We start from the raw sequence: 12,838 nt of genomic DNA, 5'->3' as shown, positions 1-12,838 counted from the left end.
TCCTGCAATATATCCTACTTTCATGAAAACTGTAATGTTCAATTTTGGTTGAATCTGTTTTAGAGGACTATATGATCATTTTGGAGGCTGCAGTTTATGGTGCTGTTGAATTGTATTGTGTTATACTGACACGGTGTTTCTATTATTTTGTCCACCCCCATTTATATCAATGAGGGTAGGCTAAATGACAGAAACACCTCTGGCAACTGAGTGTATATGTGTATCTATGCATGTATATACTGTACAGTGTGTGCATATACCATATGTGTATATGTATTTTTCTTTCTTTTTCTTTTCACATTTTTTCTAATAATATAGCAATCTAAGTTACTGCGATTTCTATGTAAATAAGAGAAAAAAAAAGATACACATTTTGTTATCCTGGCCAATTCCTCTTAGTTCAAACACATACTTAATTTTTTGGGATTTGTGGGCCAGACTGAGTGCAGTTACAAATTCTGAGAGTGTGTATTTGAATAACAAGTAAAAGTCAATAACTCGATAATATTGATTTCTTTGTAAATTTAGGTTACAGTGACACAGTAAGCTGTCTTATCTTTAGTCTTAGTCTGTACTTAGTGGGTACTAGTCAATTTCACTAAATCGAAAAGACAGCAAAATAATTCAGCAAAAAGACTGTTTAGCTGTGATATTTTCACAGAAGTTCAAGGTGAACATAATACTGTATGCCTGTTTGAAATTTATTATAGTGTTGCAGTTCCTACTGGCTGGCACTAGAGGTTGGTGGAGGGCCGATACATCTTGATGCAGCTTTTTAACCAATATGGTTAGCCTCTGGAAAAAGGGCAACAGGCCCAAACATTTGAAAGGATATATAGTATAGGACCCACAGCACACCATTGCTGATGATATCAGATGCCTACAGTGTCTGGTCTGACCACATTATATTGGAGAATTTATATAGTTCCTACTTTGTAAAGATTGAATACTTTATTGCCATTTGATAGGCATTTGCTTTGGTGAGTTCACACAAAATAAAACAAGAAACCTCAGGACTTAACTTGGCCACAATGACATCTAAAAAGGAGCCCAAGCTACTTATCCAATGAAAGGGCACCTGTACGCTGTAACTTATAGCTATGAGCAATAAATAAAAGCCCATCTCACACTCTCTACTGTTGTAATAGTGCTTGCAGTATAACCTAATAATAAGGCCCTCAAAAGAGGCATGTTAACTTTTTTGATTAATCTGAAATGTTGCAATTATTAGACAATACTGCAATAACACCATATCACACTCAACAATTTGACCACAGTGAAATGTTTAAGGGCCTTCCTCGCCCTGAACTAGGCCATTCATGCAGTGCCGTCTGCCAATCATAACAACAAGTTTAACAACCTTGCTAGCAGCTGTTAAAGTTGCTCCTAGCTTGAACACAGGACCAACTTTTGAACTGAGATACAGAGGAGGAGATGCACACAGATCTCCAGATTTTAGTTAGATGCTAGTTTAATTTTTTCTAAAGCTGACTGAAGACCCATTGGACAACTCTGTACAGTATGCAAAGTAAACAGAGTAAACATACTAACATGAGGTTAGAAATTTTGTCCTAAAGCATCTCAGTACATATGTTTATCATCAGTCATACTGTATATGTCACTACTCTTACTTTGGGAACCAGCTTCCTCCAAAAGTGCATGGGATATGTAATTGATCGTCCGGAGGTATTCACAGTAAGCTTCCTGCAGAAAGACCACAAGCATTTAGTATTTAATTATTATTATTATTACGGTATACAGTAAACAAAATAACTAACTACTAGCAATGAGACATGGAAATAGTAACAAGTCAGAATTAAAAATAGCACATTTTAGCACAACATTAATGTGTTGTTGAACATCCTCATTATTATGTGTTCAGGTGTAGTTTGTATAGAGACAATAGTTTGTCAATGTCATGTTTATTAAGAATGTCTCAGTGTCAGACATACTCACTTATCAGCAAAGAAATACACCTGACAAAACTGATTTTTACAGATGCATAACCGTCTCTCTTTAATTTGGTTCACCACCCTAGAGTCTAATAAAATTATTAGAAATGGTTAGCCTGTTATTTCCACAATGTTCTTGCACCTTATGGTAGCGTGCTGCAATTCTAAAAGTCTAAATTACCGGTTATGTGTTGTGTTATGTGTTGAATTGTCTCAATGCCACATTTTCTAAACACACTCTGATGATTGTGTCTGGCCACACCACAACTCATTTTACTGACAAGTCATTATACTTTCAGGTACCAGTCATGCTTGCATTTACTTTAAACTAAAGCACTCTTTTAAGCTCGATGATAGTCTGGTGACCTGTCCAGGATGTACACTGCCTCTTGCCCAACCCATAATAGGACAGGCTCCAGCCCCCCTACAATCTGGAACAGGATCAGTGGGTATGATGAATTAATAGTCATTGTTTTACTGCAGTGGTCCCTTTTCTGTTTATATGGAATCCCATTTGGTGATTAAGGACTCACCAGGAATTTCTTTTTAAAATACATAAAAATATCTAATCCTATTCCAGAATTCACAACTGCATGTTGTAGTAACACGTAACTACTGTATTTAATCAAGACTACTCTTTGAAAGAAACTTAATTATTACTACTACTATTTACTACTATTGTATATCAAGATAAACAGTTTTATGGTTACTAGACACATTTAAAAAAAATACTATTTACATACACTCTATACACCACATTATCTAGGCTTACATGCTAAATGAACTCATTTAAATTAGTCTAGCTAGTCAGAATTAAAAACACAATTAGCCACTGTTGCTCAATTTGACTAGTCAAACTGATAATGCAACCAAACAAAATATCATTTGTTTTAAATCTACAGTAAAACAAAAGCTTAATACAATATGAGAGAAGAGGATAGCTGCTGCACAAATTGTCGTCAAATGTCCTAAATGACTTGATATCTTAATAACTAACATACATATTTTACTTTCTGTTAGGAGAGAGACATTTCATTGCCCTGTGCAGAGTAACGGTGTCATTAGATGAGAATATAGGCTACATTAAAGCTGTTGAATGGCTCTTGAAGCTCTGCAGCCCTGAATCCCAGCAGCTGTGTTTACGTTAAACATGACGACAACACACTGAGGTGACAGGTTAGCTAGCTAACCCACCAACGGCCACCGCCCCCGTCCGTTTAACGTACATCACTACAGACGGTTTCCGGCTGGGTTAAACCTTCGTGTTGCCGTTGCAGTCAAGCTGTTTAGCACACTACCTTATGTTTGTTGCCTCCGTCCAGCTGTATTGCTGCTTTGGCCATTTTCATTGCGTTTTGAAGGGGCTTCACCCCAGCCATGGTTAGGGCTACTCAGATCCTCTTCCTCCTTTCTCTTCTTCTTTATGTTCAGTCATGGCAGATTGCAAACACAGTTTAAAGGTGTATACTGCCCCCTACTGTACGGTACTGGCAGAGTCAAGGCACTAATTCATCTGAATGCTGAAATTAATGAATGAAAAACACGTTTGAAAAGTGAACACAGATAGGCTACTACATTATCTCTCTCACTGTATGTATCAGCTGCACTCGGTAGTCATTAAAGCAAGTCTGTGGTTGAAAGGGTTTTGGAAATCAGAATCAGAAATACTTTATTGATCCCCGAGGGGAAACTCTTTTGCTATAGCAGCTCACTATCACGTCAATGCACACAGGAATAGAAGTACTAGGCAAAAAAATATATATAATACACTATAATACAGGTCAGAAAATAAATTAAGTACCAAGTGGGTATAAGTATAAAATAAAATAAGTGTGAAGTACAAAATGGGTTTACCGGTTGATGATTATAATATGGTATAAAGTACTAGTGCATGAACTGCCAAGTTAAGTGTAGCTTACTTATAATGAGACGGAGGATATTGACTAGAATGAAAAACACGTTTGAAAAGTGAACACAGATAGGCAACTACATTATCGCTCTCACTGTATGTATCAGCTGCACTCAGTAGTCATTAAAACAATTCTGTGGTTGAAAGGGTTTTGGAAAAGTCTCTCCTTGAAATGCTTGTGAACAACTCACCACAAAGTACTGACATTAAAAAAAAAATACAGATATTTTCTTTCTGCTGTTTTCAGCTTTTCTTCTTTGCTTTATCACTGTTTCTGTCCTTAACTGCATTATATTGATGTAACGTTAAAGTAAGAGGAAGGTTTACTTTTTTCAAGTATCCTTTGGAGATCAGTGTATGTGAGCATCTATCAGGAAGCCAGTCAGCTTCCAGGCAAATAGGTACATAATCAGTAGTTAGTGCATTCCACAGAGTTTGATGAATACTGTATGCTGGCAGTTTGGATGTACAGGAGGTTTGTCAGTAAATATGTAAGTAAGCCTTGATATTTTGTGCCTTCAGTGTTGTAGTAAGAGTGAGCGGTCCAGAAACAAGCTGTTATTCTCCTGCTTATGGCCACCGAATAATGGTAATTTAGGTTAACAATACTGATGGCTCTGATTTGAAGAGCAGGTTACAGAAACTAAACTCTTGGTGACCTCTAATGACCCTTGATAAGAAAATGTCTTGGTCTAGTTATGTAGACAAAATTCCAACTAAAATGGGCAGAGCGGCATGTGCTATTAAAATGTGTCACTTATGTCTCTCCGAGCACATGAAAGCTGATTGTACAATGCTTGGTTTTGATACATCTGGACTACTGCCCTGCAGTATGGTCGAGTGCAGCTAAAAAGCATCTGCAGAAGATTCAGATAGTTCAGGATGGGGCAGCATGTCTGGTCCTGATCTGTTCATTCAGACAGCGGGGACGCGGGAATGCACACTGGTCTGTCCTGACTGATGGTAGCGTGGCAGGTGTGTGGTCTTTTAGCCTTCTTCTGGGGAATATGTGTTCTAAAATAGCCAAATTATCTTTTCTCAAGAATAACTTTTACTAGGAATAAGCTCTATTACAAAACTAGACAAGTGACCGTGGATAAGGTAGCCCCTTTATCTCTGAATAGGATTACCTTTAAAAAACAGCCCAAGACATTCCCAATGAATCAGAGATAGATATTCTGACTGTCGCAGGTAGTTTAACTTAACTTTTAGACATGAGAAAGAGAAATGCAGAAATGAAACACTGTGAATAAAAAGTTCCATTTGACACTAGACCGTGTGCAGGTCTTCTCCTTTTTTGTAAGATGTGAAAAGTTAAAAACAAAAGTTACACATTTTGTGGACCCACTGCCAAAAATTACTATAGGATGCATTTAAATATGTCATAAATCTGTGACAGTTCTCAGCTAGCTTAAGTTATATACAACACTTACATAATTATACATATTTATTTTTTCTTTTTGTTTCATGAATGCATGTCAATACATTTTGTAAAATGAAAATTGAATTATTAAGAATAAAGCAAAACAAGGGTGCATGGGATTAATCATTAAAATAGTTAATAGCTGCATGAAAGTATACAGTGCAAAGCCTCTTGGAAAAAGATGTTTTTAATATTATAAAACGATGCTATCAAGCACAGATTGTTAACATCAGACAGAGCTTTGTCATGTCTGAAGGCTGAGTAGCTGGAGAAGTTTGATGATTAGCCCTTGTTGACTTGCTGTAGCTCGAAAGCTCTCTGTGCCCAGTTCAGATTCTGGCTCACGCAGATCTCGTTCCCTCTGGCAGTACTGATCCTGCAGAAAAATCCACAACAACAGAGTTAGGACTGGAAAATATCATTTGGCATCATAATCACAGACTGAACATTTTCTCTGTCATGTTTCATTGAAATGTAATATTAATTCTAAACATGCGGTCATTGCTCTGGTGAGGATAATTCTAGTGTCAGGGTAAAGCAAGACATACACAAATCCCTTTTCTTGACATCTGTTGTGAGTCTTGATGACGTAGACAATTTGTGGCTGCGGTATCCTTCCTGTAAAGAATTTAAAGCAGCACGGTCCAGGTGCTATTTCATTCACTCCATGAGCTGGAAAAAAAAAAAAAAAAAAAAAAAGGAACATTTAGCGCATAATTCACTGACCTCAATACACAACAAGTCAGGATGTGTGTTGCTGCATGCTGGCAACATCATGTACTGTAATTCTAAATAGAGGTGTTCAGTACACAAACACAAATCTTTACACTGAATCCTCAAACTGAATTAAGTATACTGAATCACTACTGACTGAATCAGAAGCTTTCTGCATTGGAGCACAGAAACAGCAGGATGTCACGGAAACAATTATGATACAATAATACTGTTGCAAATAGGAGGTTGCTGTGCTAAAACAGTGTTTATATAGTCCTACTTTTGTACTGAACTGAACACACAGTATTGTACAAGTAACAGGCAATTCAACAGTTCAATCCAGGAATGAAGTGAAGACAGACAGAAGCAGTGCTGCAAAGTCACGGCATCATGAACGGTGATTTGATCACTTACTGATATGCACACTGATGTATGTTTGAACAATGATGCAGTTGCTTACCTTAATAAAGTGAATGAGCTACAAATTCATTTATTCATGAGTCTTTGAACTGAACTCAATGAAATTATTGAAATCAGCAAAGTGAAACAGTGAAACGCTTGCTCATTAGTCATTATTAGGATTCAAGAGCACACTTTCTGTGTGTAACAGTATTTATTTTCATTTTCACATTGTATAGACCACTACTTTGGGATGATTATTGGCATTGTAGAAATACTGTTAAAAACTGTAAATAAAAAAATAAAAAAAACGTTTTAATTTAATTCTTAATTTAATTATTATTAAAATATGAATTTGTCATTTTTTGATTTAATTACCCTTAAGAGTGACCACTGTATATTCTGTGCTTTAGCCTTGCCTTTAGTAACTACTGAAATTTCAGTAAACTAAATCTAATTCAAAGTTGTCGTTTATAAGTCATTGTAGTGCCGAAACAGTGACGGCAATAGACAGATTTTACTAGAAAATATACTATAAGGATAGAGCTTAATAATACAGTTAACAGTGTTAATATTAGTAATATTAGTGTTACTTTTTTAATGCAATGAATGCACATGTAAGCTTTATTTAATCAGGTAATCTCACTGAGATCAAGAGCTCTTTTGCAAGAGACCTGAGTACAGCAGAGAGAACGAAAAACAAACGTGAGATTACTTGCATGTGATTCATATTGGTTTTCTGAGTTATTCTTTAAATATGCATAGCATATTAGCTGCATATTTCAGCCTTTTGTCATGTTGTGGACAGGGCTGTAGGACACTGTGGTCATGTGCTGTATTTTTCTGGGAATTTGGGTGTGGCTGAATTATTATTCTACAAATAAACATTTTATAGGCTGATTCTAGTATTCTAGACTCAGTATATTTAAATTTTACTACATTTGGGCCAACAACAAATATAAAATTTTTATATAATTTTATATAAAATAAAATAATATATATATGTTTATATATATATATATAATTATTCAGTTTTCTTCAAAATGCAAATTGTAATTGTATTTTTTCAAAATGTAATTGAACAGTTAACTGCATATAGAAAATCTAAAAAAAAAAAAAATCCAAAAAGTTTTTTAAAAATTGGAGGGGGTGGTGGTCCACTGAGGAAACTCACAAAATACTCTTTACCTCAGTATTTCTGAAATTCAATCTATGGCCCGCATTATATGTCCAAGATTTGCAGAAACAAATTAAATAATGAAATAAAAAATCAGTGGAAGAAAGCAGACCAACTAATGGCATTTCTCTCCAATCTGGTCCAGAAAGTAGACTGACAGACTTACGCATGGCAGTGCAGTAGTAAACAGTGAGCAGCAGGAGTCCCACTGTGAAGCTGAGAGTCTTCATGCTGTCTTCAGTGTAGATCTGATGATGCTCTTCTGTCTTTGATGTCTGAAGTGATCATCTGCTCTGATCACTAACATGTCTTATAGCTGCTTATATATTGTCATGTTCCTGTACATGGCAATTCTAAGAAAACAGTCAGTGTGATTGTCACAATTATGGGTGAAAGGAAGTTTGAGGAACACCGCAGCACAGCAAGATTAAAAATCACGCACCAAACAACACTTCAGCAGCTCCTCTGCACTGCATCTTTTTGATCTGCTGATAAGAGAAATAAAATGTACTCAAAACAGAAACAGATAGCAAAAAGGATATACATTTATTTGATTGAGCTGAGAACTGAACTTTAACTTCTAAGTAACTTTAGATTGAATTGAAAAAGACAAAAGTTAAGAAAGCTATTATTACGAAGGTATATGTGTTCATGGATTTAAAAGAAGTGCCATCTTGTCATTCTAAAGGCATCAGTATGCCTCAAACGAGGTTGTCAAACAGCATCTGAAAGCCTCTCCCCCCCACACGAGAAAGGCCACCGTCAATCCAACAAGCATGTGATCTTTGTGAAATGATTTATGTGCAGGTGAGAAGGTATGCAGGATCTGAACTTCTCTCTCAAGCTCTTGTTTTTCATTCTATGCACAATTGCTTCTTTCACTTGTGTACCAACAAATGCAAGGGTACTGCCAGTAAATGATGAGACATATACCGCTACTGAGACATGAAGATAAAGTTGCACCACAGACCAGCAGCACACAGAGGTATAGTTGATGATGGTGTATATTAGAGTTAAGTGTGGTGAAACGGAGGCAAAAAGAATAGATCGCGTGAGATCAACACCATTTCACTCATGAACTGACTTGTTCTGTGAAAAGTTTGCAAGTCATGTTACTGTAAAACCACAGCACAAGAACACAGCTTGTGGTGTGATTTTGTGCAGGGGAGCGCTTACACAATGGCTGCAGATCTTTTCCTTTTGAATGTTAAAAAAATAAATAGTCATTACTGCACATATAAATTTGCGGAACATTATGCAAATTGTGCATTTGCAAAATTCTGTTAAAAAATGTTTAAAAAATAAAATAAAATAAAATATATATATCATAAATCTGCAAGTCTGGTGATGCACAGATCAATATCACTGATTACAGTGTACACACTTCTGCAGTGTAACAACACTTTTTTTTCAAGCCAGCTCAAATTCCAACCTTTGCATCAGCATGAAGTCCAACATAACACTCCACTCATCTTTCTCCACAGCATTAGAACTGAAAGCCATAATTTATTTTTGTACATTTTTGTTTTCTGCATAAGTAAGTTATTTCTTTTAACAGATGGTTTAAGCCTGATAATCCAACTGAATTGCCATTTTGTCATTCACGTTATTCACAGCTAAAGACATTGGAGATGTGAGCTGTGATTCAGAGGTCTGGAACCAGGCTACCATGGTTGGATCTGCTATACTGTCTCAATGCTCTGGGTGGCATTCATCCATTTCTACTTCAGTGTGTAATTTTTTCACTTTATCACGTAACTAATTATCAAAGACCTTATCTGGTGAGTCAATGGCGTTTTTATTCGGCTAGCTTTAAAGCTGTTATGCACATTTCATCTTGCAAGCTTCTGGAAAACCAACATCCGTCATGTTAATAGATTTTTTAAAAACATTCACTGTAGGGTTCAGTCTCATGGCTCTCATCAAACCCCTTTTGTTTCCAGCAAAATAGCTCTGATTAACCCACAGTACACTACTGTCCAGTTTCAAATGGCAAATAGACAAAGTCAGTGGGTAGGCAGTGAAAAAGCCTTTAGCAGCTAAAGAGCCATGTGTTTTGGACTTACATTCATCAGATCAAATCTGTTGGATCATGGTCAACACAATTTAGTTCAGTATGTTCAGTATGATGGGGATGTATAAGGCTGCCACATCTAATCAAGCGGGGAAACCAAATTTAACAAATTAATCTCCAATGTTATCCAGATTGTATTTCTTTAGTTGAAGTTAGTCAGTGACCTGCTGATATCTGATAATTCATAAAAGGCCTTGGAAATGCAAGATTTGTTGTCTGACACAAATCAATACACAATCTACTCAGAAAACACACAGCCAGCAATAAAGTCCATTACAGCAATAAAAGTTTTATTAAAATACAAAGAACAAGTCTTCACACCTTTGAGCCTGCAAAATCAGGCATTAATTTATATTATTAAGTATAATACAATAATACATCTTCAGTACTGCTGACCGCTGCCCTCAGTGTTGTGGCGCTGATTGTAGACATCCAGAGCCCACTGGAAAGTACGACTGTAGCAGATCTGTCTTCCTCTGATAGTCTGGACTCTGCAAAACATACAGAAGAGAAAACTCAATAAACTTAATCCACCTTTTCTTCATGTTTTAATGGAAGTGTAATTCATTATTATGGATGCTGTGACCTTTTGATGATGCCTGTCTGGAGGTCAAAGGCCCTCCATCTTTCTATTAATTTCATAATTTTTCACCAGTTACAAGACAAAAATAGCAAAAGAATGAAACAAACTTACATGAATGCCTGCTTTAGACAGGAGCTGTGGGTCTTGGTTATGCTAGATACAAGCTTTGATGGTAACGTGCGCTTGCATAAGTTGAAGCAGCAGTTTCCAGGTGCCATGCTGAACTGCAGAGCTTTAGCTGTGAGGAAGGTAAATGGATAAAATCACTATAAACATGTTGGTGAGAAACCTTCAAACAAACACGAGGAGGCTCGAACAGAGATCACTCACGCATGGCGTTGCAGCAGCAGGCGGTGAGCAGCAGCAGCCCCAGAGTGAAGCAGAGAGTCTTCATGATGCTGTCGGTAAAATGCTGATGATGACGATGTTCTTCTCTCTTTGTTGTGATCGACTCTCAGCACTACGTCCGATATAAATACTGTCCATTGTGGAACTGAAATGTGTATGATGTCAGCCTTCCCCTCCAAAATTAATCCTACATGAGACATCAAGGCGAAATTTCCCCACACCTCCTCAGCTTTCCACCTTGAAGACATAACTCAAATGTCTGCAGCTGTCTAGTTAGGGGTGGAAAATACAGTAAAGGGACAGGCCACAGTTTTGTTGTAAAGATTAAAATCATCTCCTGTACCACAGACAACACAATAGTCTTCTTAGCGTTTATCTTATCTACATCTTGGTGCATTTTTAGTCAGTGGAAACGTCATCGTGAGCATTAAAGTTCTTCATACACAAGTTTTAAACAGCAGAAAAAGTACAAACAACATAAACACATTTTTAGTAGATTATACTCAAGTGTTTTTATTCTTTATTCAAGTTAATGGGACATTTTGTTCTCAATTTTCTCATAAAATTAGTCATCTTCTTCTTTTCCCATTTACGTATTTCACCTTTTACATTTCCAGAAGCAGATAGCAACATGACTTCAAATGAACAAAGTTAACTTTAATCACAATCCAAATGGACACAAAACAACCAAATTGATCAAAACTATTTCTTAAAGCAATAGTTAGAGATTTTGTTTTCTGGCCAAGAGTTAGATGAGAAGATCGATACCACTCTCTGATATGTCCAGTAAATATATGGCTACAGCCAGCAGCCAGTTATCTTAGCGTAGCATAAAGACTGGCTTTGTCCAGAAGTAATATAATCCCACCATCAGCACCTCTTAAACTCACTAATACGTCATATCTCATTTGTTTAATCCAACAAAAAACCAAGTGTAAAATCATCAGTTTGTGATTTTGGACTATATCTTGGCTGGGCCTTGTGACTTCCTGAAAGTCACTGTGAAGTTGTCACCATTAAGTTGTCAGGCAACCAGCAGAGACTCCAGGAAGTTACTGCTCCCGGCCAAGAAATTGTCAAACGTATTTTGTTACCTTTCCTGCTTCACCCTGCCTCTATTCTTTATGCTAAGCTAAGCTAACCTATATTTACTGGACAAATATGAGAGTGGTACTGATCTTCTCATCGAACTTGGAAGAATCCCAAAATGTCTAACTATTCCTTCAATGAATTGCACAGAATGTAACTTTATTTTTTTGATTATCTTTACTCTTACAGCTAAAGAACCTTTCTCTTAGTACTTTTTTTAATTTTCCCATCAACCTCTCATTTTTATCCATGTTTAGAATGTTAGTTGTGATTTAAAATGCAATACGTAAGATTCCTACAGGCCTACAGGACAAAATGACCAGAATATACGGTATGTGAGAGTTGATATGTCTGTAGATTAATAGGAGTGGCTGTCCAGGTGACTTTTATCACTTTACAATAGATAACTTTCCACTTGGTCGTGTTGTTTTGTCTTTGCATTTTTGTATTAAAGTTGCAGTTTATGTCAATGAGCTCTCTGTCTGACACTGCATACAAAAAACACATTCACACAAACACACACAGCAAAATGACTATAAATGAAAACAAAATTATGCACAAAAAAGTTATGCTTAAAAAGAAATGGTGGCGTTACAGAAAGATCAAGGTTCAGACTTTCATTAGTAAAAATGTCTGTCTTATAAATACAACACAAAATACCAACCACCTAAAAGTATTGGTTTCCGCCTCTTTCAGGGTAAACTACATTACTAGTTTATCATGAGTCACTTCCCCGCTTTATGCAAATCTTCACAAGTTCACAAGATCTTATCGCAGCGGTTTTCAGACGTGTACACAAACCCAGGTTTAGCAATGTGTCTGTGACCTATTTTGATCACTTCTGTGCTTGCTTTTGCAACCCCATTAATTTCCTCATGATCATCATCTGTAATTGCTTTGCACATACAGTGGTGTGCAAAAGTGTTTGCCCCCTTCTTGATTTCTTATTTTTCTGCATGTTTGTCACAAATGTTTCAGATCATCAAACAAATTTAAATATTAGTCAAAGATAACACAAGTAAACACAAAATGCATTGTGCAACACAATGCACAAAATGAATGTTGTTATTATTAAGGGAAAACAAAATCCAAACCTACATGGCCCTGTGTGAAATAGTGATTGCCCCCTAAACCTAATAACTGGTTGGGCCACCCTTAGCAGCAACAACT

The 12,838-nt window shown here is 36.5% G+C and overlaps 3 protein-coding genes across 4 annotated transcripts in view; all 3 read right to left on the bottom strand.

Annotated features, from left to right (window-relative positions):
• vps9d1 (VPS9 domain containing 1) overlaps window positions 1-3,388 on the bottom strand; it is a 34,142-nt gene extending 30,754 nt beyond the window's left edge. Inside the window, exons 1-2 of one of the 2 annotated variants that reach the window (XM_044193641.1) lie at window positions 3,251-3,388; window positions 1,632-1,704 (exon numbers count right to left, since the gene is read on the bottom strand). In XM_044193641.1, coding sequence (XP_044049576.1) covers window positions 1,632-1,704; window positions 3,251-3,331 — 154 coding nt within the window. In that variant the 5' untranslated portion in view covers window positions 3,332-3,388. The remainder of the gene's footprint in view (window positions 1-1,631; window positions 1,705-3,250) is intronic. The other variant, XM_044193642.1, reaches the window with a different exon arrangement.
• A 1,907-nt stretch (window positions 3,389-5,295) lies between these two features.
• Window positions 5,296-7,898, bottom strand: LOC122874242 (C-C motif chemokine 3-like). The gene is made up of 3 exons (XM_044191817.1): window positions 7,741-7,898; window positions 5,833-5,956; window positions 5,296-5,660 (listed from the first exon to the last, which is right to left on the bottom strand). The coding sequence occupies exons 1-3, from the start codon at window positions 7,802-7,804 to the stop codon at window positions 5,567-5,569; spliced, it is 282 nt and encodes a 93-aa protein (XP_044047752.1). The 5' UTR covers window positions 7,805-7,898; the 3' UTR covers window positions 5,296-5,566.
• A 2,019-nt stretch (window positions 7,899-9,917) lies between these two features.
• On the bottom strand, window positions 9,918-10,813 carry LOC122874241 (C-C motif chemokine 4-like). The gene is made up of 3 exons (XM_044191816.1): window positions 10,562-10,813; window positions 10,343-10,469; window positions 9,918-10,139 (listed from the first exon to the last, which is right to left on the bottom strand). The coding sequence occupies exons 1-3, from the start codon at window positions 10,623-10,625 to the stop codon at window positions 10,031-10,033; spliced, it is 300 nt and encodes a 99-aa protein (XP_044047751.1). The 5' UTR covers window positions 10,626-10,813; the 3' UTR covers window positions 9,918-10,030.
• Window positions 10,814-12,838: the final 2,025 nt, after the last annotated feature.

Source organism: Siniperca chuatsi, linkage group LG4 (assembly GCF_020085105.1).
Source record: "Siniperca chuatsi isolate FFG_IHB_CAS linkage group LG4, ASM2008510v1, whole genome shotgun sequence".
In the NCBI taxonomy this organism is placed as follows: domain Eukaryota; kingdom Metazoa; phylum Chordata; class Actinopteri; order Centrarchiformes; family Sinipercidae; genus Siniperca; species Siniperca chuatsi.
Note: the sequence above shows the minus strand (reverse complement) of the source record. Positions and strands in the feature narration are given on the sequence as shown.

What these genes read in the sequence shown, in the direction of transcription:
- LOC122874241 (XM_044191816.1), bottom strand. Translation starts at nt 10,625, where the DNA reads ATGAAGACTCTCTGCTTCACTCTGGGGCTGCTGCTGCTCACCGCCTGC. An exon ending in CTGCTGCTGCAACGCCATGC is followed by an intron (nt 10,470 to 10,561) that starts GTGAGTGATCTC and finishes CCTTCCTCACAG; the next exon opens with CTAAAGCTCTGCAGTTCAGC. An exon ending in TGTCTAAAGCAGGCATTCAT is followed by an intron (nt 10,140 to 10,342) that starts GTAAGTTTGTTT and finishes TATGTTTTGCAG; the next exon opens with AGTCCAGACTATCAGAGGAA.
- LOC122874242 (XM_044191817.1), bottom strand. Translation starts at nt 7,804, where the DNA reads ATGAAGACTCTCAGCTTCACAGTGGGACTCCTGCTGCTCACTGTTTAC. An exon ending in TTACTACTGCACTGCCATGC is followed by an intron (nt 5,957 to 7,740) that starts GTAAGTCTGTCA and finishes TTTTTTTTCCAG; the next exon opens with CTCATGGAGTGAATGAAATA. An exon ending in TGTCAAGAAAAGGGATTTGT is followed by an intron (nt 5,661 to 5,832) that starts GTATGTCTTGCT and finishes ATTTTTCTGCAG; the next exon opens with GATCAGTACTGCCAGAGGGA.